The sequence below is a fragment of the Zonotrichia leucophrys genome, chromosome 2 (genome assembly GCF_028769735.1).
Source record: "Zonotrichia leucophrys gambelii isolate GWCS_2022_RI chromosome 2, RI_Zleu_2.0, whole genome shotgun sequence".
NCBI classification, from domain to species: domain Eukaryota; kingdom Metazoa; phylum Chordata; class Aves; order Passeriformes; family Passerellidae; genus Zonotrichia; species Zonotrichia leucophrys.
In genome coordinates this window covers 91554593-91582284 of record NC_088171.1, presented here as the reverse complement: position 1 = coordinate 91582284, position 27692 = coordinate 91554593, and the positions used below count along the sequence as shown (strand labels likewise).

Genomic DNA, 27692 nt, shown 5'->3' with positions numbered 1-27692 from the left:
TGGCTTAGAACTGGATGACAGAACTACTCTTCATCCAATATCTTTCAATTCTACTATTGCTTCTCTTTGCTAGAAAACATATATTATGCTCCACAAAGAAGTAAGTGTGGTTTAACAAGGACTTACAGGATCTGGCAGAGATTGCTGATTTACTAAAGAGCTCAGGAAACTTTAAAACTGGAGGCAGATTTTGAAAACCTGCTGTAATTTTTCCCAGTTCTGTTGTTTGGACTGTGAAACATGACTAGCCAGTCTCTGTTTTTCATGTAAATAGGGTGATAAGAAAGTAAACTGAAAGGAAAAATTAAAACGATCACATTTTCTGCTGGTAATAAGAAAAAAGTTCTCCTGAAGCAACCACTCTGCACAGACAATCTAAATCATAGCTTCTGATAATTGTGTTTTGAGAGGAAGATTTTTAAAAAAGAAAAGCAAGCAAGATTATGCTCTGATTTATACTACTTTAAATCAGAAGAAATTCCCTTTACTACAGATTCATTTCTGTGCAAGAAAGGACAGGTACTGAACCTCTGATAGGTTGATCTCCCTGTTGAAACAGAAACATGCTCCAATTTCAGGACTGAGTCAATTTGTTAGGCTTCATAGAAACTAGCATACAGATGTCTATGAAGAAAGGAACTACATCCTTGCTTTATAACAGCATCCAGAGTTTCAGAGTTATTTCTGAAAGCCCTTACCTTTGAATCTCTTTTTCAAACTCAACCTTAATGCTTGAATTGCATGAACTTCATAGAAATAATACTTCCCCCATCCATCACAGACGAACTCTGTTTTGCTTTGCATTTGTGAGCAAATGCCTTTGAAATCTGTTTTTCTTTGAGCTGCTTTTACATGGGGAAAAACTAACACCAGGAAACATCGAAGTGGGGTGACAAGTGACAGTATGTAGGCATATCTGACATGTAAATGAATGCTCCCAGCCCATTTGCAGCAATGAGTAAAGACTGCTTTCTGGCTTGAAACAGACAAGGTTTTCTGAGCAAGGAAGGGCTCCTGCAGAGAGAGAACCTGCAAAAAGGGTTTGCTCATAACAGGGGACTGTGGCAAGGCTGTCTCCTGCTTCTTCTGTATATCCCATAGAATGGCTTAATTTCCCTAATTTCCTTAATTTCCCTAACATGCTACTCTGAAATGTACTGGCCAAGGTAGAAATAGAAGGATATTCTTCTGCAGGACTTCATCTAAGCTTTGCTTTATATTAAACTCTTTCAATCCATGATTTTGTGAACTATGTCACATGGAAATAACTTCATGTATTAAAATGTCAAAAAGAAGTCAAGTAGAATAAGATAGTAAGATTCCAAGTATAGCAAAAGTATCTAGTATCCCCTCCCTGCCTTTACACAGCATCATAGTTGAGGCACTTGTCCTCCTTTTTTCCAAATGTCAGCCTGGCAAACACAACCATGCCTCCAAGCCTGGCTCTTCTTGCTGAATGACTCTGTCTCTTACAGAGGTGGCCTGAGCCAAGCACTGGCCTCCCCCAGAGCCCCAGTGGCTCTGCCACTCCAGCAAGGCCACCAGATCCCACAAATGCCAGGGGAGCAGTTAGTGTTGCTCTGTGCACAGAACTGAGGTCACTAGCAGGCACAGTCACTAAAAGTCATCTGAGGAACGTAGGAAATGAAGTTAAGGGGATGCCCTAACTTAAATCCAGCATCTGAAGTTTCAGAGCCACACTTCATGGAGCATGCTAAAAACTGCTTGGCCACACAAAGCTATGTAGCAGTGCAGTGAAAAAGCCTGCATTAAAAGAAAGCAATCAAGCCATAAACCACAAATCACATTTTCCTAATTGCTTTTCTTACATAGCCAATTGCTGTGGATGTCTCAGGGACATCATGCATTTGTGAACAAGAGTTGAGTGTCTCAGATAATATCTCTCTTTAAATGAGATGTACTGAAGTGTGCTGTAAAGGAGTCCCTGTGCCAGCAAAGAGCTCCTGGGATACACCAGGAGGTGTTGCTGTTAATAACTAAGCAGGAATCCCAAAGTTATGAAACACTGCCTGAGGTTAGGCAGATATAGGAGTTCACAGCTGTATCTACCTATTTTGGCTAAAGTAATTTAACTTTAGTATCTTAAATCCATATGTTTGATGTAAATGAGGGTGGTGAACAAGGAAGAGATGAATCAAATAACCTCCTCTGGCACTTGGCTATAGGAATTAGGAATTTTAACTCTGGGCAATTTTTACAGATCAGAAGCCTACTAAAGTGTACGATGACATTAAAGTTTGATTAGGGCTTGTTCGAGCTGCATTTCCTAAATCCCATGTTATGATCTGTTCTGTGAAGAGCAGTGCCCTGAGTTTGTGTAAGCAATAGCAGTGGGGTTACCCTACATGGCATTCTCCCTGTAAGCTCTCTCAGAACAGCAAGGTCTTTTAGAAAAACAATTCACTTAGAAGTGAACAACAAAGCAAATGTTGCAAATTATCTGGTATGTTTTTTAGCTCCAAGTCAGCTGCTATTTTGAGCCTCTCTCTTTAATGTCCTATTCCCACTCTCCCAGCTTACATTTTTCACAAGATCAAGGAAGGCACAAATCTCATCATCACCTTTAAACTAATATTGGACTGGCTTCCCCAGTTGCACAGTGGGGATGAGAGAGATGGTCACTCCTAGGTCACGCTAATAGATTATTTACAATTCTGAAGCTTCACTCAAGTACCACCAGGGATGCATAATTTCAAGTTTCTGTACTTTCCTTTACTGAAAGCTCATGAAATGCATAGCTACAGAAAGCATAGTCATGTCATTCGGAGTTAGCTTTCCCGTAGCCGAAAGGGCCAGAATTTTTTTAAGTACCGTTTAAGTGGTGTCTGTTTGAATCTGCACAGAATCAGCAGTGACTCAGCAGCATGAATTCTCCAAAGCCTTGTTATTTTGATTGGAACAGCAAATTTATATTAAGCACATAGGTTGACTGTTGGGAATGGGTGCAGTGAGAGAAACAGATGGGAGATTCAGATGTAGATAAGGGACAGGGAAATATGGAAAGATAAGAGGCAGAAGAAATGGAATTGGAGGGACAGGAAAAGCTAGCAAGGGTTGCTTATCACAGTGGCTCAGAGCCTGGAAGGATGAATATTTAGTGTCCCTTGTGTCAGAATCAGGATACACTACAATATGCATGCATGGAGTATTTGCCACCAGGTGAGGGACCAAGCTCCAAACACCTTCTGCAAATTGGGTTCCAGGTCTTCTTCATTCTCAGGTGAATGGATACTCTCCCCTTTCCGTATAAATTTTGACAAGGGAGAGCATCTTTCTCCATCTGTCCCACCTTTTGTGTGGGGCTTTATGTGGTAAGTCCATTGAGAAAACTGTGTCCAGCAACTTCAGTATGCAGAATATCTACCCTGTAAATCCCAATATTACATAGCTCCAAGCGACTCTGGACATTAAGGCTCCATGCCTACAGATGATTTTAAATACACACCCCACAGCAGAAATGTAAAAGCTAGGGAGGTGTACTGGGGGAAATTAGGACCAAAGACAATCTTGGATGCTGTTGCTTAAAGCAGCAGTTAGGCATCAATGTCTTTTGTAGACATAGCCACAAGTAAGTGCAGAAAGGTTATATTTTATCCTTGATTTCTTTGCCAGCCTCCTACTGCTAATGGAGTGCATCTTGCTGTGGGAAGCATCCATCCTAAATTTATACCCAGTGTATTCTTGAGAATCATTTTTTGATTCTCATACCCAGACTCAGATGGGCATTTGGCACAATGCAATGTATCTTTTCTGCTTGAAATATTATTCATGATTTATCATTTTTCCTGGAGCATCTGACATGAGAGGAACATTCTATGTGTTCCTTTCAAACTGCCTCATCCCACTCACTGATGTTAGTTCTTGCTCCTGATCTCAGCCCAATAATCACACGCCTCCAGCAGCTATTTACGTTTTCCTTTTCCTCCTTTTCCTCCTTTACCCTCTTCAGGTTTTTTTTTTTTTTTTTACTTTTAGAAAGGACACTGGGAACACTCCCTTTTTCTTCTTTTTGCCACAAGTTATACAACCCAGTGTATACCCAGGTTAAAACAAAAAGCTCAAGAGAAAGTAACCTTATCCAACAGAAATTTCAGTATATTTCAATAACATGTGTGAACTGTTGATGTGGTTGTAAAATTTTTCTTCAAATATATTCATAAGAGTAACTTCTGTCCCACATAATCAAGCCTATGGTGCCACATCAGTAAGAAGTCTGAGCCTTGTAGTGTAACAAACATGCAAATATACAAATTCCAAACACAGAGCAACCAATTTTTCACACACTATAGTAATAGTCAGCTTACAAAGCTATTTGCCAGAAGTCACAAATTAGATCCATTCTAGAGTCAGATATGGAAGGTGGGTGTCCTGACTTCCACTTTTATTGCACTATGCACCAGATTTTATTGCTTCCCAAAAAGCAAAATGGCTCTAATGGAAGAAATTCTCTTGCATGTATTTCTTCAGGGAGCGATGCAAGAGACACAGGAGAAACAACTCAGGAATATTACAGTTGTCATTAAATTCTTTTATCAGTTTCTAGGGAAGAACTTTCATACATGAGTGGCTTCAATTCTGCATTTAGAATCCAAACCAGCACTGAAATATTTACATGCTTCTCTTTTATGTGCTGGACAGCAGTGTCCAAAAGCAGGATTTCAGCATCCTAGTCAGGCAAGCAGATATTAAACTGGGTTTAAAATTCTGTGGCTTTCCTCTCTCCATGCAACTCAAAAAACTTGGCTTCTGAACACAAGTACACTTCTTAAAGTTTCCCCCTTCACCACGTGTATTACAATAGAATATGCATATACAGAAATAACAAATCAGTGGGTACCATGTAGCTTATTATGTGAATCTGCATACTCCCAGTAATTCAACCAAAATATTTAAACTGTCTTACCAAGGTTGGAGTGCTCTGAAGCCAATTCAATGCAAAGGTTTGGCATGTTAAGCTACTAATGGGTTTTACAGACGCTCACCTTTGCCATCTGTGAAGTTCCGTATACTAAGAATGTCATTAAGGTCCTGATAGTGGTTCTGCTTAATGTATGTTGTTTTCTCAGGAGTGTCCTGAAGTTGCATTGTGACCTCTTCCAAGTCTTTGTCCAGCTGCAAAACAAAGAGTACAAACCCTTCAAAATTCACAAGTCCTTGCTTCAGGTATCTGCACTGAGGCACAGCTTTCTATAACTAGGCTGGAAGGCAGGTGGTAATGCAATTACTACACTCTGACAAATACAGTTTTCTTATAGCAATACTACACTACCTCTAAAAATAATGCTACAAGTAAAAAACTGTGGTCAACTGTGACATTGCACAGAGGGCATAGGAGAGGAATAAGCTTTAGTAGTTGACAGTAGGAACAATTCAGGTGTACTGACAAATGAGAAAGGTATGGGCATAAGAAAGCCCAGTCTGAAAACCTCTGAACTATTTATTATCTACATGCAAAACTGTGGCATACAAAGCTACAACCGTTTCATCCATCAAATTGCTGAACATACAGGAGAATACAAGGGAGCTATGGCATGTGAGTGACTGCAGTCAACTCTACCAGGAACGCACTCTCAGCGCTGAGCAGAGCACAATCTGCTCTCCTCAGAGGCTGACTTGTACTCAGTTTTCTACAGACCAAAGAGAATATTACAAGAAACAAACTTCCTAATCCTCTTTTTGAACAGTTGTGCATGGTGTAGTGTCCAGAGTATGTCCCACTCACTACTAGCTTAACAGAATTTTAAAAGTGCTGAATTTAGATTTATGTTTTTCCTTATAGAACTGGGGCACAGCAACTCAAACTAGATGAGGTAGAGATGTAGCTGCTAGCCATGTAGGGCATGTTCCAAATCCCCTTAACAATGAAACTGATTTGGACCCAATGGTTCTGGGAATTCAATCTATTTAAGCAAAGTCCAAAAGGAATTGTCAGGGTCCTGCAAGCACTAATGTGGCTGCTCTGATCTGCCTTACCTGCGCTCACCATCATGAGCCTTGTGAAGCACAGGCTGAGAGCTTGTGCTAGGAGGTTTAGTAGGAAAAAAACGACAGTAAAGGAACAGAAATAGCCAGCAGGCACCTAGGCCTTCATTAAAAATTTCAAGGCTCTCACATGAAAGGGACCCAGCAAAGCTGAACTAAATTTCTTTAACAAGGCAGAGATACCTTTTACTTTTGGACTCTTTGGTAGCCTGAGTAAATGATTTATAGTTACATAGGCAATTGTTGTTAGGATCTGGACAAAGAAATAACTGTTGCAATAAAATAGTTTTTCTTCAAGGTATAAGAATACAGACTGGCTAAGAACAGGTTAATTTCTTTATGATATGATCAGTTATGGTTATCTTGTCTCGAAAATGGGGCAGTCTCCAAGACTGGTTTGTCATCGTTTCAGGTCTACTGAGAAAGGATGGACATAACTACAAATATACATGCTGTAGCTGTTATGTAATTCATGTACTCCATGTAGTCAGCCTTTCCCTCAGTAGGTACTGAAGCAACCATCACCTTTGTGTCAAAAGAGTCAGCTCACACATTCATAAAGCTATCTTTCTACCTTAAGAAAATATGTCATTCTGTTTCATGGAAGATGTAAAAATATGTCTAGCAAGTTTTTGAGCAAACTCTCAGGCTGAGAAATAACAGCAACAGCAGCCTCAGAACTCAACCACAAACAGGAACAAAGACAGCCCTTAAGTGCCCCTGGGGCTGCGGATCTCTGTTACGCTTGCTTGTAAAGGTTGCGCTTCTGGAGCTGTGGAGCTCAGCATGTCCATGTGAAACACCAGGGTAATTGGCCTGTCACAAATAAATAGGGCAAGTTTAATTCCATTTTGCTAAGGCACATTTTCATTTTATCACATCTGCCATGTATTTGCTGTACTAGTTAGCATTCCTTATAAATTGCCCCTTTCCTATTATTTTGATGGGAAAAGTTAACTTTTTTCTCTAGAATGTAGCCAGCATTTAACCAGACTGGAGAACTGCAACAAAAAAACAATGAAAACTGAAGTATCTAGGCAGTAAATACAGTAAACAATACCTCTGTAATTTTCATTCTCAAGCGGTGGTTCTCTGACTGCAATCCTTCTAGTCGAGATGTGCTGGCCTGATTGACGCTGGTGACTGATGTCGATGTTTTTGAATCTTCTTTCTTTTGATTTTGAGTGAACTGAAACCGTCTGTTCTGTGTGGCTGCATCTGGATTTGTTCGCAGTGTGATGAGCTAAAAGGTTGAAAAGCCTTAAGAAATCCTGCTTTATTTTTGCAGCTATTTATTTTGTATCTCAAAATACTGAAAGGCAAACCAAGAGCTCCTTTTTGACTTTCAAGTATAAAACTCTGGGAAGTGAGCTCTGCTTGCCATGTGCACTACTTGAGATGATTTCTGAATAACTTTATAGAATAGGTTGAATGAAAATGATTATGAGAAGGGAAGCATTCAAAAAATTAGGAAAAAATTCATTCAAAAGATATTTATCTGGATTTATAATATATTAAAATACATTTTAATATTCTATCATATGTGTCTTTCTCCTTCACTGATATGTTTGTACTTTCAAAGGATATATTTATTCTTCAAGAAAAATACAATCCACCAAACTCTCCTCTTCCCAAGCACAGTTTCATCTGAAATTTCTCCTTTCCTACTGTTACAAGTAACACTCAAGCAGTGAGAGACATGAAGCAGGAGTATTAACAGAGAGAACTCATGGGAGATTGCACTCTGGAGATAACAGAAACTTAATTAGTTTTTAGCAACCCAAAATAAACCAAATCTGTTCAAAAAAATTAAATAAGCCACTTAGAAAAAGGTTAACCTTAAACATATTTAATTTAAGCAAATATAAGTAAAATTTAACACTCAGTGACAATGTGAAAATATCACCTCGACATGAGGAGAGAAAGCTACTGCTGTTTGGCAGCAGGGACAGAGATTCTCACATTACTCTAGAGAATACAAAATTTATGCTACTTGCCAAGCAGCATACATATATATTTGTATACAGACAAAGCTGAAGGGGCTCCCTGCCCTGAGAGGATAGGCATGGAGTCATAAATCCAAAGGTGTTGAGTTGTCTAAAAAGAGAGAACGGGCAATCATTTTGCATGCACAGCCCAGCCAGATTTTGTGGTCTAGCTGCATTTTGGAATTGATTCCTCCTATTCTTGAGAGCATGGAACTGCTCTGCAGCTCCAGTGGCACGAAGTAAGGCCCTAACTTCTGATCAACAGAGATCTGACTTCTCAGGCTCTGAAGAGTGTGGTCCCTGGCATGTATTTACAGACCAAGGCTGCAGATTGGGATGATGCTTGCAGATAATACATTTTATTTTTCAGGTGTTAAAGCAGATGGAGAAAGCTAAGGTGCTCTGTGTCTTCTTAACATTAGTCTTTACTGGTAAAACTTGTCTTCAAAAATTCCAGACCTCTAAAGTAATTAAGTTCATCAAGTTCAGCCAACTTGACAAGTTGTATGCCTGAGGATTAAGGGAACTGGTCCATGTCATCATGAGACCACTCTCTGTTACTTTTGGAAGATGATGCTGATTTTGAGCAGTTTTTGAGGATTAGGAGAAAGGAAATGTCACAGCTGAGTTCAGGAGATGTGACAGAAGAATTTGGGGAAATGCCTCCTTGCTACCTTCACCTCAGTCTGGGGGGGATGCTGCAGTAAATCCTCTGGGGAACCATTTCCAAACATATTAAGAGCAAGAATGTGATTAGAAGCATTCGTTGTTGATTTATGAAAGAGAAATCCTCCCCGAACAACCTGATTTATAGCTGTCTTCAGTGAGATGTCTGGGCTGGTAGATGAGGGCAGAGAGTTATTTTTCTTGACTTAAGCAAAGATTTAACACTGTCTCCCAGAGCATCCTCAAAGTTAAACTGATAAAGTGACTGGGCAAGGAACCACTGAAGTGGATGCAAATTGGGCTGAACTGACAGGCTCAGAGGATTGTGGTAGCCAGTCACTAATGCTGCTCCTCAGTCTGGAGGGAAATGGGTCTGCGCCAACAAGGATCTCCTAAAGCTAGGCAAAGGGAAGTACTAAGTCCTGCCCTTGAGGAGAAATAAACCTCAAGCACCTACCCAAAGAGCACAAGGTCTGTTTGGCTGGAAAGTACCTTTCCAGTAAGGCAATGGAAATTTTGGTGGAACATGAGCCAGCAGTATCCTGGGCCAACAGAGGTGATCCTTCCTTTCTACTCAGCCTGGGCAAGAGCACACCTGGGGTGTTGTGTCCAGATTTGGGCTGTTCAGAACAAGAGAGAGTTAGGTATGGTAAAGAAAGTCCAGAGAAGGGCCACAGAGATGCTAAAGAAAGTCCCAGCCCTTATGATACAAATAGAGACTGATTATTTAGCCCTGAGATGGAAGACATTGCAGGGGTATGACATTATTCATGTGTATTCAATATATGATGGAAGAGAGTAAAGAGGATGGAGCCAGACTCTTCTCAATGACCTGCAGTGAAAGGGAGGGAGACACAGGCTGAAAACCCAAAATTTTCACTTAAAGATCAGAAACAACTTTGCTTATTATGAATGCGCTCAAATGCTGGTAGAGATACTCAGAGGAGTGGGAATTATTTATCTGGAAGTAACCAAGGCCCAACTGCTTAAGGCCCTGGGTATCTTGCAGCGGCTGAGCCCTCCTAGAGGGAAGTGTCTTTACTCTCATGATTCTTTGTTTCAAATTAGGATGGTTGTAATGACTGTCTAAGTCCTAGACCAAAAACTACATGAAAATGAAGTTAAATGTGAAGAATGGTAATTACAAAGCTTCTTAAAGAAGCAGGCAGAAGTGTTACAATATAAAATGTACAATATAAAGTGTTACAATATAAAATGTTTGATGTGGTCCAAGTTCAAACTGAATAAAGATAGAAGTATTGCCATTGAATCATCTTCACCTGAGAGTTTATAGATAAAAATTGGGTGTTTTGCAACAGGGGCATGTTTTAATTAATTGATTCACATCTAGTGAATTCATGGACTAGATTAAAAAGTTCATGGGCAACATTGTTGGCTCATGCTGTACAAAGAATGAGGTTAGATGAGCTTTAATTTTTTTTCCTACCATACAATCAGTGGAACTTTTATCTTGCTATCTTATATCTGTGCAGTTTCAGTTTTCACAAAGGGTCAATACTGGATATCCACAGAGCCAATTGCAAATAGGCATAAAATGCTACCAACACAGAAAAGGGATGTTTTAATCCCTAGAACTGATTTTGCCTTACTGCTCTGCAGGGAACTGGATCAGAATTAATGTGTTAGTGCCATTGCAGCCAGAAATGATATGCACTTGCTGGGCAACTACAAGTGAGCCCATTGTTCTGTCTCAAAATGGATGGAGTAGAAAAATGGAAGGACATGGAAGCATCATAAACATGGATAAGCCTGTGACAATTACTTCATGAATAGAGAATGCATATTAGGATTTTTTCTTTTAAGGAAGTGAGGAGTATATTGAAAAGTACTATAGACATCTTGGTCCTTAAAAAGATAATTAGACATTGCAGTTAATTTCTGACAGGAAAAATATACATAACAGATGTTTGAATTCTGCAGATAACTTCTACAAGATACTCTTGAATGCAGAAATCTGTAATAGTTTTAAAAGAGTTTGGAAAGCTTTTGGCTGGATAACAAGAATGTGTACAGTTAATGTAAGTATGATGCAGTATAATGCTATCAACACTTGTACCATGAAATGGAGAGGGCAAAGAGCATTTTTTCCTCTGATATCTCTTACTCTTCTATGGGATTTTCCTCATGTGTTTTTCTGAGGCACTTGGTACTGAACAAAATGGCAATGGACGAAGTGGACATTTAACTGGAGAAGGATAGTAATTGCCATGTTATAAGTAAATAAGATTAGTAGAGCTGACAAGAAGGAAGAGAAAATGTCATGTTTCATTCCTTAATGTGTCTACATTGTTGAGTAGTTGTGTACTTAAAAGGGTTGTGGGGTAAAATTGAATTTCAGCACTGTTGACCCAGGAGACTGCTGAAGATTAGTTAAAAGGAATGTACTTAGTACAGCAGAGAAGTTGTGGCACTCACCTGGCTCAGAACCACATTACTGCCTGCATCTGTCTGGTCACTTTAACAATGAGAAAGTGCAGTCTTCCAGGTCTGCATTATCATCCCCTGTGCTTGATGAGGCTTTAGTATTCACCAGAAATATACCTGAGTTGCCAAGCTTGTACTAATTTACAACAGAATTGCTTGAGGGTAGAGATTTGGTGCCTGTCTCACACTAACATCTTACCTAGATGTACAAACTAGGTAGTGCTGGATATAATCTGTGGTGTCCAGAGGAGTTATTGGGCAATCTGAGCAGGCTGAGGGGAGAGTGCTTGCCAGCTGTGGCACAGCACGACCAGAGGAGATGTAGAACAATATATATGAGTGCTAGAAGAACTCTCCAGCTGTGAAAACATTCCCATGGGCATTGGAAGTGCTGCATTTCAGCCCCTGCTTCAACATCTTGTTTTGTACCTTAGCCAGTGATGAATTTTATTGCTAAATAGCTAAGCATTTGGAAACCTGACAAGAGATGGAAAAAGGTTAGGGACTTCATGCTAGGGGGCTATGGTTCATGTTTGTATTCTGAGTAAAAAAGAACGGATGGAAAATGAGGGTGGGGTAATTGGGGTTTAAAAGAAGATCAGAGGAAGGGGTTAAAAAAGGAATCAGAAAAGTAATTTCACAGCCTGTGACAAGAGAAGGATGGGCAAAGGAGCATGAAAGCAACGGGGCAAAGGGCATGGACAGCATTAATAATTCTCTTTGAAGAGAGTTCTGACATTCTTTGGAGGTATTTTTGGCATAAAAGTTTTAATATGCATTTTCATATGGCTTACCCACTTAAATCTTGTTATGTTTCACAGTACACTCTATTGTCATGTTTGTGAATGTTCCCTCAATTTAGAACAAAGCTGTGATTCTTCCCTAAGATACAGAACAAAAATATGACTACACACGTCTGTATGGCTTTTTAATATTTGAGAAATGAATTGCAAAACTTGCAAAAACATCCTGTTTAGTCAATCCTGGAGAATGAATTACTTTGCTTTTTTTTGCAGATCACAAATCAGCTTCTATCTCTAGTCTGCACCTTTAATTTCTTTCAGTGGTTGCACTTTGAGATAAGTTTATTAGCTTGTTTTTCTTGCTTCTTTTGCACACATAGTTCTTGGCTGCCCAGTAGATGTGATGCTACTTAGCACCAGAATCTACTGACTACAATTTGCTCAATACATTGATTGAACGTGGTGCAATAAAGAGTCTCTTATAAAGACTCACTTGAAAAATCTGAAAACACATTCTAGAGGCAAAAGACCTACATTTTGCCTTGCAAATTTTTCAGATGTCCAACTGCATATGTATCTAATTTGGGGTAATAAGCTATGTTTACACAAGCCACTTAAAATTAATACAATTGAACATTTTACTTCATAACATGGAGTGCATTGCCTAGTACTTTAAGCTTTGCTATGTAAGCTTACATAAAAACCAGTTTTCCCTTCATCCAAGATCTGTCATATTCATGTCTAAAGCTTAACTCAGCAAGGGAACTGATCAAGTTCCAGCCCTTTGTAGGCATCTTCTCAATTCTTCCAACAAGGCACAATGAACCTGTCCTCAGAGCCTAAAGGAGCAAAAGGAAATGAAAGCATGTGTCTCCCAGCCTGTGCCTCACTTAATCCTTTAATATACCCACTAATAAATATAATTTCAGAGTCAGCATTTGCAGCATACATACAGTTTTCCTCTGAGGTACTGACAAAGCCTATTGTACCACCATAAATGAATACTTAGAGGTTTTAACACAATTGATCTCTTATCTTGCGAGTGAATGTAAAGATTTTACTATTTTTGTAGGTATAGAAACAGAGATCTTGATTATCTTGTTTAGGGTATGTAAGAGTCTTAGAATGTCCTGGGAAGGGACCCACTGGGATCACTGTAGTGCTGCTCCTGGCCCTGCACAGGAGCACCCTAAGGATCACACCAAATGCCCAAGAACATTGTTCAAACACTTCTTGGATTGTGTTAGGCTAGTGGTGTTACCACCTCCCTGGATATCCCTTTCCAGTTCCCAGTCACCCTCTTGGAAGAACCTTTTCCTAATATCCAACCTATAACTCCCCAGAGTTATAGGGAAGAACCTTTCCAACCTATAACTCCCCAAAGACAGCTTTATGCCATTCCTTTGATACCTATAACTGGTCACCAAAAATAAGAGGGAAGGGAAGAAACATGGCAGAGTAGACAACAAGACCTGTCCCCCCAGAATCTCCACTTACATCTCCACTCTTTTCAAAAAGTTCCTGAAAATTGGAAATGGAGGCTATTCTACTGAAACTACAGAAAACAACTTTTGTTTCCTCAGTCACAATTTCAGTAAAAATATAGGCATTATTAGCTCATGTATTCACACTTTCTCCAAAATGTCATGAAGCTTTGTTTTTCCTTCAGGGTCTGGAGAGAAGCATTTATGGATGGGCTTGGTTAAGAATTCATACACATCCCCTGCACTCTAAAAGCTGATAAATACCTGCAAAATACATCATAATTACAAAACAGCAGGAAAAATATCCAGATCTACACAATACAAATTCACCTACCTTAGGTACAAACACAAGGCAGAGAGTGATGGTGCTGCAGAATATAATGACTAAAGCAACGATGCAGAACTGCACATTGGGCTGGTCCCGAGTGAGGAATGAAACAGCAGCACCGATAATGCACATTATCCCCACGTTGTACACACTCATTCCGATGTACTTGCTGTCATTCAAAGCAGGAATGCTGACATTTCGTGTCTCCCAGGCGAGGAAACACCCAAATAACTGGAATGGTAAAAGAAGGAAAAATGATGATAGTTTTAAGAGGATTTGCTGTCATCCAGAAAAAGCACTGATTTGAAACAGGTATGTTTTCCAACTTGACAAATATAGGAGATATTACAACTCAGAGATATACACCCACCTTTCCCTCAATATCTAATTACCTGTGTGATTTGTTTTGCTCACTAGGACAGATTCCTGCTCTAAGAAGAAAAATGTGAAACTTAAAATTAGTTCTGATTGGAACAAATTTTTCTAAATGCTATGGTTATCTTTATATTTTAAATAGTTTTTAAAGACTCTCCTTCCTGTTTCTTTTCAAGGATTCCAGTAAAGATATAATGTGCATTGTTTTTTAGCTATTTTTAGCAACTGTTCTCAATATACTCTTATCAATCTAGCTATTCATTACATGATTATCACCTACATTAATAAGCAGCAGTGCCAAGATGTGTCCCATGAGGGATAAATATACCATGTGGAAAGTGTCACCCGAGTTGTTCAAATTACAATTATAATGTCTTTTATTATAGTGGGAGTTGGTAATGGCCTTTCAATTGCAGTTGTCTAATGATTTCTGGCATAAAATATTCTTGTGGCAATTTTTTGTTTGCTTTTTTCCTTTGGTGTATTTTTAAGTTTTAGCCCCTTTGTTATTTGCAATATGCTTTTGCAATTCAGCAGGGGAAAGCCTTTAGTGGAAGGGAGCCATCTCCATCCCTTGAAATTTAATTAGATTTTTCTGCAACATGAACTGCTGCAGACAATTATTTTCTTCCTCTTGCATTCCTCAGAGGAGTTCTGGCAATGCAGTAAAAGCCAAAACGAACTGAAGATGTTGTAAGAAGGTAACCCAGCCTACGGTCTCGGCACAGCCCCAAAGGGGTGTAGGGTGCCTTGGGAAGCATGACAGACATCAGATGGTATTGCATGGAAGGTAAGGACTGAGAGAGGAACTATCACTAAGGTCCAGGACATGGTTTCTATGTTTTCAGGCTTTTTTTCTGATCACAGTACAGGGACAGACAAGAAGGAGAAAGAACAATTGTGCATTCCCATTGACCTTAGTAGCCTTCTCCCCAGATCAACACATTTGTCCATTGCCATGTCATGGAGATAACATTCTCTTTTATACAACTTCAATTTATGTACAGTCCAGGAAATTGGAGGTCAATGGTGTTGCCATTTGGGGGATTAATTGCAGTTGTCTAGTATAGTTTACCTTCTATTCTTCTGTTTGTTTTTTTTTTTTTTTCCCTATGGCAAATAACCTGGATTGCAAGAACAGTATTTGGTTGCCAGACAAGCAAAAGAGATTAGAGAAATGGTAGATTGATGTTTGCTCTACAAACTTGGGTTTCAACCCAAGTAGTAACACCAGAACACTGGTAATGTAAGTTTCCTTGATTATTTGCCTAGTTTTAATCTCAAATAACAATGGCAACAAAGCCAACCACTCCGCTACTTTGCACTCCCTCAGGCTGCAGCCACCTACCATCCAGGCACTTCCAACCAGGACCTGCTGCTGAGCTCCCAGCCCTGCCCTCCCTGAGCTTCTCTGCTGGTTTATTTCACACTCTTGCCTGCAGCACACACAGTCACCCTGCCACGTGTGCAGGAGCAGAGCTGGCTGGGAGGCTTTGGCACATCAGGCATCTACTCTCAGTCCATGGAGTGTGGCAGGCTGCAGGGGCTTCCCAGTCCAGGCAAGGGATGTCGAACCATTTGCTCACCCACTTTCCAGTGCTGCCATCACTGCTGCAGTCCGTATCAAGATACATTGCCACTGGCCTTCCCTAAGAATTGCAGGAAGAACAGCAGGGGCTGCTGCAGGCAGAGCATGGGAAGGGGATGCTCTTAAGGGGTCTATGTACAGCTACCTGGGTGAGCAAGGGGTCTCAGCCATTCGGGCAGGGCAGCTGAGGTGAGTGAGACCCTTATCAAGCTTTGTGCCAGAGCAACAGCTCATCCTCTGATACATTTCTAAGCCCCTCTGGTAAACAAGGTAATCTCGCCAGCAGGGGAGGATGCAGGCAGCACTCCTTTGCTGTTGGGTCTGGCACCGTGCACAGGCAGAGCAGGAATGTACAGACTCCTTTTCAGGCTCTGAGGAAGCAAATTGTCACTGTATTCACCTGGGTGCATGGGGGAACATACAGTGGTGGCACCTTTTGTCAGGGCACAAACCTGTTCCCCCCAAACCTCACCACCTCAGGGCCTGCCTGTTCTCCACTCCCTGCACTCTTGGTGCTGCACTGCTCAGTTCTGCTGCAAATCTACACTTTGCCAGCCCTGAACTGACAAACAGGCTGGTCTGAGCTGTTTTGAGGGGTGGAAGGAATCTTCTCTGTATTTCTACATCACATTTTTAAAGAGATGAGATCCTGATTAACAATGGAGAACATTTCTGTCTTCTCATAATATGGTTAATTATTAATAAGTTTTTTAGGGTTGTAGGTCATCCCTCCCTCTCCTCCACTTCCCCCAGTATGAACAGATTCCATTCCAAAAGGATTATTCTGGGAAAACAGCCAACACACTTACATGAGGCCAGCTCTTATTACAAATAATGGGGATGAATTTATAGCTGAGGTGGTTATAAAATGATCTAAAAGATCAATTAAAATGGAAAAAAGATCGTTTGAAGAGTGTTGTGGGGGGTTTGGTTTAGCCCATTCTCATTTATAATTGAGAACAGCATGGGAAATGGTTAAATATCTTTTGGGTGAAAGGAAGATATATGTGTATTTATACAACCACTAAAGAAAGGAAGAAGGCTCTTGCAGCAAGTGAGTTTCCTCAGAATGAGGCATTATAAATCTGGGAACATTGTTTTTAATTTTTATTAGCATTTTAGGTAAAATGCTTGCCTCAGGAATAGAGATCTCCTTTTCTAGAAGTCACAGCTCATCTTTGAGACTCAAACATGGATAAAAGCTGAGAGTTTTCTGCATCCTGCTGCCAGGGCAGTGCTGGTTGCAGAGATGCTCTTTGTTTGCTGGGTACAGATGCCTGCAGGGCTCTGTGGGGCTGGTGGATTTCTCCTTTGAGATAAAGCCTTCCTGAGGGAACTTCATGCTTTGCTCTTCCTCCGCCTGCCCTTCCTATTTTACCCCTTTCCAAGGCTCAGACAATATGCACACATGAAAGATGAAGTTTTATGACTGTAGAAATCCTGTAAATCCCTTGGTAAAATCCTGTAAAATAGCTTGGCTGAGGAATGGGATGCAGACATTGCTAGTGAAAGGTCCAGGTTTCTGTGATCCCTTGACAACTTTTGAATATGAGACTTGGGAGCTACAGTTAAAGACACATAGTACCTAGTCCAGCTCCTCTTTACTCCTGGTACCTAAACTTTAAACATTCATCTTCCCAGATAACAAAACTACATTTCAAATTATGCCTGGGGGTGCCTAATTCTTGAGGCTGCTGTGGAATTTAAGGACTATTTGATATTTTTAGGCTGCCTGATGGGATTTACAATGCAGCTGTCTCTCCTCCTATTGCTCCTAGAGGGCTCAAGCTGGTAAAGGCTTCTCAAGACTGTCTGCTGGCAAAATACATCAACAGCCATCATAATTCAAGACAATGATGCTGGTGATGACCATTGTGTAGCTTCATGTTTGGAGAACACAGCACAATTCCAAATTTTGCCTGAGATGTGCTCCCTAACCCCAGAGCAGAGTCTGGCTTCAGAGGGAGCTCTCAAACTTCTTTCAGAGCTGCTGGATTTTATGTAATGAGAGAGTGACTGTCTTAATTAATTGGGCACTTGCGTGGGATGTTAGCTCTGATCTCTGCTGAGAATTTTGATTAAACAGTCTTTAGGGAAGACGTGCATAAATACACATTGGGATGGAGGCAGGCAGCTCCTAGCAGTGCTCTAGTGCTGGATTCAGAGAGGTGGAGGACACATCTGTCCCCACTGCTTTACACCAGTTACAATTCCCATCCTGAGGCTGCTGATGGACCCCACGCATCTCCAAAGGAGTTTGAATAACTCAGGGATACGCATTACCCTATAGGAAGCTGTCACCTAAAATTTAAGGACACCTCAGCCTACTGTCAAGCCTAATGGCCTAATTTTAGTCCTTTTTGGATCTCAACCAATGACACTGAGAATGCAGATAGGAAGGGCTGCCTACACTGTTATTCATGAACTTAAAGCCTTCTTCAATTTTGGTGGTCTAATACACACATCTTCTTGATATAGAAAGTGCCATAAGATGTTGGTTTGTATTTTCTCAGAAGATATGGGCAGCTGTATAGGGAGGATTGGTTTGTTTCATCTTCTGTTTGAGGGTAGGCAGCTTCCATTTGACACTGATTTAGAGTATTGCCTTTGCAGATGTTGGTATGGTAGGTTTAGGCTGTGTTGTCAGTGCACCTAAAAAGGCTGCAGTGACAAAGTCTACAGTGAGAAAACCACTGTATAAATTTGGGGAAAACAGTATCTGAAGACAACAGGATTGTATCATCACTGTGATTAAAGACAGACTTAAAGAAATCTGTGTTAAAATGTTAGAGGTGTAACAGACGTATGGAGAATATTATACTCGTGTTTAGATTCAACAGGAAAACTCTAATTTTAAAAAAATTTTGTACTGACCAAATTTTGATACCTGGGAATATAATAAAAGTGTTTGTAACTGAAGTATTGGAAAACACTTAACACTGTTTTTTAGAACTCTGCCAGCTAGTTAGTTTTAAATCTTGTTCATGAGAATTAATGCTAAACACAGTAACAATTGCTTGGATCCACAACATATATCGATGCAACCAAGTGCCTAATTTGCTACTGGATTGCACAGACTGTCACATGACAGGAAAGAAATTATTTATTCACCTCCATTTCCCTGTACTACCCTTAAAAACCATTTTTAAAATGTTTCATTTCATGCCAGCTTAGGTTATGAACAGTATTAGGAAAGAAAGATAGAGAAAATGACATTAAAGATATATGACAAGAGCAGAGAAATACCAGAGGAAAAATCTCCAGTCTTGTAAGAAGTCATGCTTACCAGTAACTAGGGGATATGGTTTTGGGAAGATTATATACTGGACTAGGCTGCAGCTTTGCAGCTGATTGCTGTGTTGTAGTAGCACAGCCCTTGTTCACTTGGGGATTGTAGCCCTGCTGTGTGCCACATAAAAGAATAAAAGCAAGCCTTTTCTCCAAAGATTTTACATCTGGAGATTTTTGTTTGCTTTGGATTTGTTTCTTCTGGCTAGATTACTGTGAGATTTCCCCTCCTGGCCCCCTTAAACCAAGCCAGTCCTGGACTCTGACCTGTAAAGACCTTTCAGCCTGAAGTAACAGTGAAGCTTGACTTGTGTGTTTTTCTATTCAGGTTCATTCATTAAATCCAGATCAGCACAGACATAGGCACATTTTTATTTCAGTGAAATGGCTGCAGATATTTTTCAATTAAAAAAAAAGGAATTTTGGTTTTCATGTTTTCACTGCAGAATTGTGCAGTACAAAATACTGAGAAGCTTTCAGGAATATGCATAGAAAAGTGACTTTTATTTTTTTTTTTTTTATTACCTGTACAATAGGTAAGGTTAGAAAACTGAAAGACAAACTAAGGTCTCTTTGTAGGTCTCTTACCTTCACTGTCAGTACAATCTGATGTTAAACCATTGCTCACTCCCTGTCTGCCATGAGTCAGTTGTGTATGTAGTTAATTTTCACAGGGCTGCTCTGGGTAGACATAACTAAAGGGAAGCTTAATATTTCTATTGAGCATTATGACAAGAGCTAAATATTGATTTTAATTGCAAGATATGCATATTCAGCCACTCAGGTGAAGGACTTTCTCTTTAAAGGTCTTGGCAAAACCCGTTATTCCCAGTGCAAGACAGAAAAGCAGCTGCACAAAGCTATGAATACTAACAGGCATCCAGGTTTCACTTTGTACTCCACCCTCCCAAATCAACAGGTCAATAAAATATTTCCCCCTCTTTGCATTCAGAGTACATTTGAATTTTTTTCCATGAAAATTCTGCTTAGTCATGAAACCATTATAGTAACTCAATTGAAACAAATACACAATTGGTCATTAGCAAAGATCCATTTGGAATAGCTTTCTATTGTCTCTGGCATAAGATTACCACAATCACAGCTCTGTAAAGAGGTGAAGCACCTCTGCTAAAAGCCAGTGTGTGCTACAGTTTAAATCAATTTCTGCTATACAAAAACTGACACCAAGAGACGTGTAAGGGAATACTGCATTATCTGCAACATTTCAAAAATATATTTGAATATATTTCCTTATGGTCATATTAGGGAAAAAATTATTCAACAAAACCATATGGAAATGTGGCTTTAGATGCTAAAATAGTGTCTGTGTTTTATTGAAGAAATAATAAATATCTGGTGCTACTATAAACTACTTTTCCCCACCACAAAGCTTAACTATCTTCCTCTCTAATTACTGTAAGATGGGACAGATGGTTCCCACCATATATATGAGTTAGAATCATGCAAGTTAATTGATAAGGAGGTAGGTCCTTCTTCTGAGTTCTCTTTTTGATCATGAAGGGAATTTAAAAGAATGCAAATATATGTGTTAAAAATCAGAGGTACTATCAGAAAGCAATGGGGAATTTTAACATAATCTGAAAACTATTCAATTTTTCTATACATACAATGTATCAATTTTATAAAGAAATTAATAATATAGTTGATATAATCTGATAAGATAATTGGGAGGGACTCGAGGAAATAATCTAGTGCAATCTCTTTTTGAGCCTGCTCAAAAAGCAGGCTCAGATATGAGTTCAGTCCAGGATGTTCATACTTTTATCCAGTCTGGTTCTGGAACTTTATAAGGACAAATATAGCTTCTCAAATGGTCTAGCTGAGCTGTTCCATTGCTTCCCTTTACTTAGTGACAAAAAAGTAAATTCTTTACATCCAGCTTTCATTGAGTAAATATAAAATAAGAGTACAATAATAAAAGGAGGAGCATGTGTTGCACACCACAGCTGTACTGTTCATACCCAGCTCCTGGGCTCAACACACACAGAGGGCTTAAGCACCTGGAGCAGCAGTGAGAAGCTACATCCAACATCCAGCAAGGACAGCCAGAACATTCCTCAGTACCACCTGTAGGTACCTAAATGCTGTCAGTGACCGAGTTTTCTGCTGGATAATTGTGAACTGGTTCCTGTCACAGAACCAGCACCTGCTTCTCCTCCTGCCTGCTGAGGCAAGAACACCAAGTGCTGACTGAAGACTGGGCTGCAGGGCACTGACTGGAACCCAAGCTCTAAACCATGGTACCTAACACCTCTTTTTGAAAATCTACTTCCAAGTGCATGAAAAAAATGGAAAAGTACTGTTTATGTATTAGCCAAGAAAGCAAAGGAAGCCTTTGGAGAGGGAGAAGGGGTAGCATCAGGTATATTTGCAAAGAGCAATGGAAAGATGTTTGTGTATGTGCTTTAAAGGATATGTCCAAAGCTGCACATGTGTAAAAAAGCTATTCTCACCTTAAAAATTGTTTTGGTTGTTGTGGAATGTAAAGCAAACAAGCAATAAAATTGGCCAAAGTCTGGGCAGAATGTAACAAAAGTTAAAAAGAGGAAATTCATAATAATGATTATGAATCTAAGATCTAAAATAGAGATAGAGAAAAGGTAAGTTAAATGTATAGTAGCATATTAATGGCTAGCAGCATTTACAGAATTCATAAGGATTTACAAAAATGGAAAAGTGGAGAAAAATTACTCGTAATAGCGATTCATTCCTTGGGAAATGACAGATTCAATAGCAATGATGCATGATAATATAAGCTTAACAAGGGGTTTTGTCCTACATTTACATAGAGATGGAAGAGTCCATTCACATCTTGCCAGAACAGTGAAGTGCAGCTTATTCCAGCATTAAGAGAGAGCTCTTGAAAACTCTGTCAAGACAAGGTGTTGCAATCACAGAGATCCTGTAACTTACATGCAGTAAGTTTTAAGAATTGATTTAGAAGTTGTCTGGACTGCTGGGCTTAATTGTTGATATTTATTGGAATTCTGGCAAAGCTCCACTTAAGATACAAAGAGGCCATATGGGAAAAGACAAAGTGGAACACCCCCAGTGATTACAGAGCTATTACCGTAATTTCTGTCCTAAGCAAATTAATGAAATGGCTGACACATGAACTCAGCCAATAAGTGGGGAAAAAAAAAGGGATAGCAATATAATTCAAATTGCTGTTATTTTTTTAAATGAGTTTGCAAGACTGAATAAAGGTAATTACATTCATGCAGCATACGTGGATTTCCCAGTAGTGTTTGTCTTAATACTGCACAGTATCATTATTTAAATACAGAATGCTACAAAATCAATACAACAAATTTAAACTGAAATCTATGTGATACATCTCAACATATTACTATTAATGAGAAGCTACTAAAAAAAAGAAGATAGTTTTAAAAAAATTTCCAACTTAAGCTGTCCCAGATATGTACATTGACTTGAAGGAGATAATAACAGGGCTGAAAATGATGCAGAAGATGCAGAGGGTAAGAATGTTAGACAACACACAGAAAGTTTTTGGAGAAATCACAGAAATATGGCTGAATATAAGCAAATTTACCTAAAAATAAGTACATAGGTCATTTTAGAGCAAGAGGGATAACATATATGCATGATCCACCAAAATTCAAGGACTGGCAGTAAGAGAAATTCAGCTTAGCAAGTAGACAGCCTTAGGAAGCAGAGGATTCTTTCAGACTTTAAATTAAGATTGAACATTATCCCAAGGATCTATTTTAGTTGAATTAATATTTTCTTTGGCTTCTAAATCAATTACAGAGTTGTGTTGAGCAGTAAATCAACTATAGTGAAATGTTGGAATATGAATAGTTAGAAGAAAATAAATTTCTTATTCTTAGTGACATTTATCAAGTCCCATGATGAATATGCATTATTTTTTCCTATCTCAGTCATGAAATACTGATATTTTCATTCTTGGCAAGGTTAGCTGAGGACAACACTTTAAAAACAGTGTATGAGAAGTGGTCACTATTATTAGTTACAGCTTAAACCCCCCTCAATTAACACAGGGAGAAAATAGGATTTCATACAGAGAGCAGCAGTCAAGCTCAAAATATAGTTTTGCCTCAAAAGCCTGATTCTCAGTAGCTGCATAACAGGTACCTGTAATAAGATGCCAGGGACACAATTTAACGTCCAACGTATGTACACCTTGAGTCTAATGTTAACACAAAGCTTTATCAGGAAGTGAGGAATTAAACAGTAGACAAGACCAATGTGTGTGTGATTAATAAGGAAAGCATTCTAGGAGGCCAGTCTGGAATTGTTCTGGCTGAATGAGATAACTCATACCCCTTGGAAAGATGTTAGTGCACTCCCCAATAATGCACCACCAGCAAGTTTAAGGTGGTGTGTTTTCTGTCATCCTTTGGCATATATGTAAGAAAGGTGCTTTTCAACTATGTCTGCCTCATCAAAAATCAAAATACTGCAACTGACTTGTTGACATGCTGGAGTTCAGGCACAGGTTGGACTTGATCTCAGAAGCACTTTCAGCCTAATTGATTCTGTAGTTCTGTGATGGTCAACACGTACACATAGACGGACCTCGAACTTGTATGCAGCCTTTTCGGAGCTGAGCTTGAGATGGGAGAAAACAGGGAATCCTCTAGGTATGGAGGAGCTGGAGAAGACTAATACACTGGTTATTAAGAAGATTAATAAAATGGTAAAGGCAAAATTTAGGATGGCAATTTTCCTGTTATTCTCTAGTCACCTGAGGAATCTAAATCTAATAACTGAGAAGCCTTCATGCAGAGTAAGCATTTCCACACATCCCTTCAGGGGCTGTTGAAGAATCGTGAATCTGACTTTAGAGTTTGCTAACTTTAATGAAGAGGGAACCAGTGTATCCTGTTAAATAATGCCTTCCCTTATTTTGCCATTCCTTGCCTTCCCTGCCCTTTCCTGCCCTTCTGTGCTCTGCCCTACCCTGAGTGATTAATTCACTGCATCAGTGCATTTAAGACATACGAATGGACAGATTTGCTTTTACTTCAAGACAAAAAAGAAAGGAACATTTTTAGGTTAACCCTATTTTTTATATTCCCATTTTGAGCCAAGAGGTCACAGTAAATAATTTTGGCCTAAGTAAAGCAATTTCACCTTAGCATTGTGCTGTACTTAGCAATGCTAGCTCTTTAGTATATAGCATATTAAATTACATATGTTTTATTATTAAAAATCACAGACTTTTGTATTAGCTAAACCTTCATAAACAGTAACAGGAGAGGTTCTGTGTTTTTGTTCTGAAGGCAAAGTATGTGCGGTGTACAGAACATTTTTAGTGATGAGATAAAATGCATCAATTGTGTTGTCCTCATATCACTCATTCACTCATCATAGCAATTATTTAAATGATTCAGATGAGTATCTTCCTTTTTAATATGTAGCAATTTGTGTGTTAAGAGGGCACTGGAGTAATAAAAAGTGTGTATTTCACTGGTGGTTATGAAACACTGTGTGTCTGAAATTAGTGAGTAATGGCATATGTAAAATAAATGAGATATTAGTAGCACTTAAGCTGAATATTACAGATATACCACAAGCCAAGAAATTCAATAATGAATTGAGTATTTTATGTATGCATGTATGCACATATATGCACATATAATTGTCTAATAATGTAATGGCATTTGCAAAATAAGTTTGCAAATGGCATTTACAGATTTAAAGAGTCACATATCTTGTAGAAAATAGTTTAACAGATGTGCTGACAAAACAATCTAGGGCAAAGGGAAAATAGTTTAACAGATGTGCTGACAAAACAATCTAGGGCAAAGGACTACTAAGAATCCAAGCAGTTTGACTGATTCTAATATCACCACTCAAGCCTGAAAGCTCGAAGAAAGTTGCCAGAGAATGTATATTCCTTGATGCTGTGCTACGTGCCAAGGCCACGCTGAGCTGACCAACCAGTAGACATGCTGAGGTGTGGAATCTCCCCTAATTCCTGATCCTTTTTGAGAGATTACATATGTCCTAGCTTTTTATTTCCATCTTGGACATTCTCTGAAAAGGAGGCATCTATACCTAAAGTTGCCTTTTCTAAAAAATTTCTTTTTCTTTAAAGGAAGCTGAGAAGGCTTCCTTTTGGCTAGTGGCTCGAGGATCAGAGCTCTCACCTGGAGACACTTGATGCTTCTGCCTCCTTGCTTGAAGGCTCATCCCAGCAGTGTGGTCTGACCACAAAGCAGCTGTTTAGAATTCACAGAAACAAAACTTCTCCTCCCTCCCTGCTGAACCTCATATTGGATATTTAAAGACTTTTCAGCCTGAAAAAAGCAGCATGAAAAGCAGCAGGGCTCATCAGAGCAGTCATTCACAGGGGAGAGGGAACCAGGCACCAGCAGCCCCCTCTGGGCAGCAGCACCAACCATGCCAAGTGGAAGCAGCTGATCCAATCTTTTCCCAGTGTCCTAATGAACCAGCATGCTCCAAATGCACAGAGCAGATTGACCCCTTCAGGCAGTGTAGCCTACTGTCTGTCAGGCTTAGGATCCAGATGGGGCTCAACTCTAGATGGGTATTCTGCTGGTCAGTGCTGTCCATATCAGATGTTTTCAAAACCGTCAGGCTCAGGAGCTTTTCATCACTAATGGTCACCTATACAGTTTGGTTTGGTCTTTTTTCAACCATCAAGCCTCAGGGTCCCTGGGTCCTGAAGTCTTTTTGAGTCACTAAATTTTTTTATGGAGATGGGCCTCAGTGACAAAAGGTTTATTTTGATTCAGGCCCCAGATTAATCTTTCATCTCATGACTATTCCTAAAATACATTAGCAAATAAGAGGCAAACATCTTGGACAACCTTTTTGGAGAACCTTCAGGAATTTGGATGATTTGACTTCTTTATTTACAAAGTTGTCTCATTTATAGACCCATCTTTTCAGTACCAGATTTCTAAGGATGTGGTATAGCCACAATATTCTGATTAAATGCTACTGATGTCTTATTTATTTTACACATGCATATATCCACAGATTACTGTCTAATGAACACTAGAACAGATCTGATTATAGAATTTGTACTCAAAGCAGTTTTCACTCACTCCCAGCCATCATGAAAGCAAATATAATTCAGTTCATGCCTATCAGCAAATAGCAGCTTGAAGTGCTGTGCAGAAGAAGCTGTGCTTACCATCAGCAGCCCTTTGTAGGCATAGACAATCCCAAGCCAAATGGTCATGTGGGTGTTTTCGCAGTGCTCCAGGATTGGTCGGATGGAGATGTCTCTGCCCGCAGGGTCCGGCTGCAGAAACAAAAGGTGAAATATTTGGACTCAGATTTCCTTTGCTTCACACCTCAGTGGTACTTAGCTCTATTTCAGGAGATTGAGGATGTGTAGGATACAGAGTGGACAACTTAAGAGTAACTTGTGGTGACAGCAGACCCATGAACCTGCAGAGAAGTACAGTGAAAAGCAAGGATCTGAGGAAACAGCTGCTAGATAGCTACTACCTGGGGAGGTCACATCTACTGCAAACCTGAAAGAAAATATCTGAAGTCACTCTATATTTAACAGTGTCAGTCATATTTATCAGCTTTAGGACATCTACTTTTTCTATAAGGCAAAGAACTTGAAAGCACAGGCGTGAAAAGTAATGTATTCAAATGTCTTTTTCTTTTCACCTGCAGTCCTTGTGTCACTGGCAAATGGCTGATAAACAACACATGAAACATTGCTGCGTTTCAGGTGCTTTTTCATTGATAACCATGAGCTAATCAAAAACTATCTGAACTGTAGCACTAGCTTCAGAGAGATCATAAATCATCACAAAAAACCCCAAAAAACAACCAAAACAAACAAACAAACAAAAAAAAAACCAAACCCAAAACAACCAAAAATCCCCACAACAACACAAACAAAAAACCCCCAATAAAATGTCTTTCGGAGCCAGTGATTTCCTGTGCAAAATGAAATATTGAAAAATGAAGCTTTGCAGTTTTCAATTTATTTTGAAAAGGAGATTGTATAATATTGCAGAATCAAGAGGACCTGGAGACTATCAGAAATGTTTGTATGAAGGAGAAGAAATAACAAAGAGAAATCTGCAAGAACCACCCCTTGACCTTCTCACTTTGTTTTTTCAATGCACAGGGGAAAGAACAGCTGACACACAGAGAAAAGGCTTACTAGCTACCGTGCTGTATGCAATTAGAATAGATGTTGGGGTCTGGTCAAACTGCTGGACTGCTTTTTAATGGTGTACCTTGTTAAAGAACACAAGGATCTTGTATGTGATTCTAAGTGAACTTGTTTTAGTTACATACTGCAGAGCACTCCTGTTGGGAGATGCAAGTACCTACATTCCGCTGTGTTTACAGAAAATGGTGAAACACTGAAAGCTACTTTTTTCTTTTCTACTTTGAAAGAATGGATTTGAGCTTCAGCCAAACTAAGATCAACCCATATGTAATATGTAGCTTTCTGTACCTGGTTGTCCCAGTGGGGTTTTCAATTTTCTTTTTTGTGAATAACACATGTAAAATGATTAATGACTATTATATAAGGAAAAATAATGTTTTCACTAACTGAAAAGTAGAATTGTACATGGAAAAACTTTGAGGAGCTCTGAATAATTTCCTAAAGGTTATTTTTGCTTCTTCTGATGAGGAATGACTTCTGCTATGTATTTCACTGGTCACAGCAAAAATCTTCAGTTCACTTTCTTCCACTGGTGTATTTGTATGTGAGGCATTTCCCCTGACTTGATGCACTGTAAAAAAAGTGAGAAAACCCAAACAACCTTG

The 27692-nt window shown here is 39.4% G+C and overlaps 1 protein-coding gene across 2 annotated transcripts in view; it reads right to left on the bottom strand.

Moving 5' to 3' along the window:
* Window positions 1-27692, bottom strand: part of GABBR2 (gamma-aminobutyric acid type B receptor subunit 2) — a 458014-nt gene that overhangs the window by 13017 nt on the left and 417305 nt on the right. For both annotated transcript variants that reach the window (XM_064705661.1, XM_064705659.1), the window contains 4 exons: window positions 26080-26190; window positions 13664-13888; window positions 7064-7246; window positions 5004-5133 (listed from right to left, as the gene is read on the bottom strand). In XM_064705661.1, coding sequence (XP_064561731.1) covers window positions 5004-5133; window positions 7064-7246; window positions 13664-13888; window positions 26080-26190 — 649 coding nt within the window. The remainder of the gene's footprint in view (window positions 1-5003; window positions 5134-7063; window positions 7247-13663; window positions 13889-26079; window positions 26191-27692) is intronic.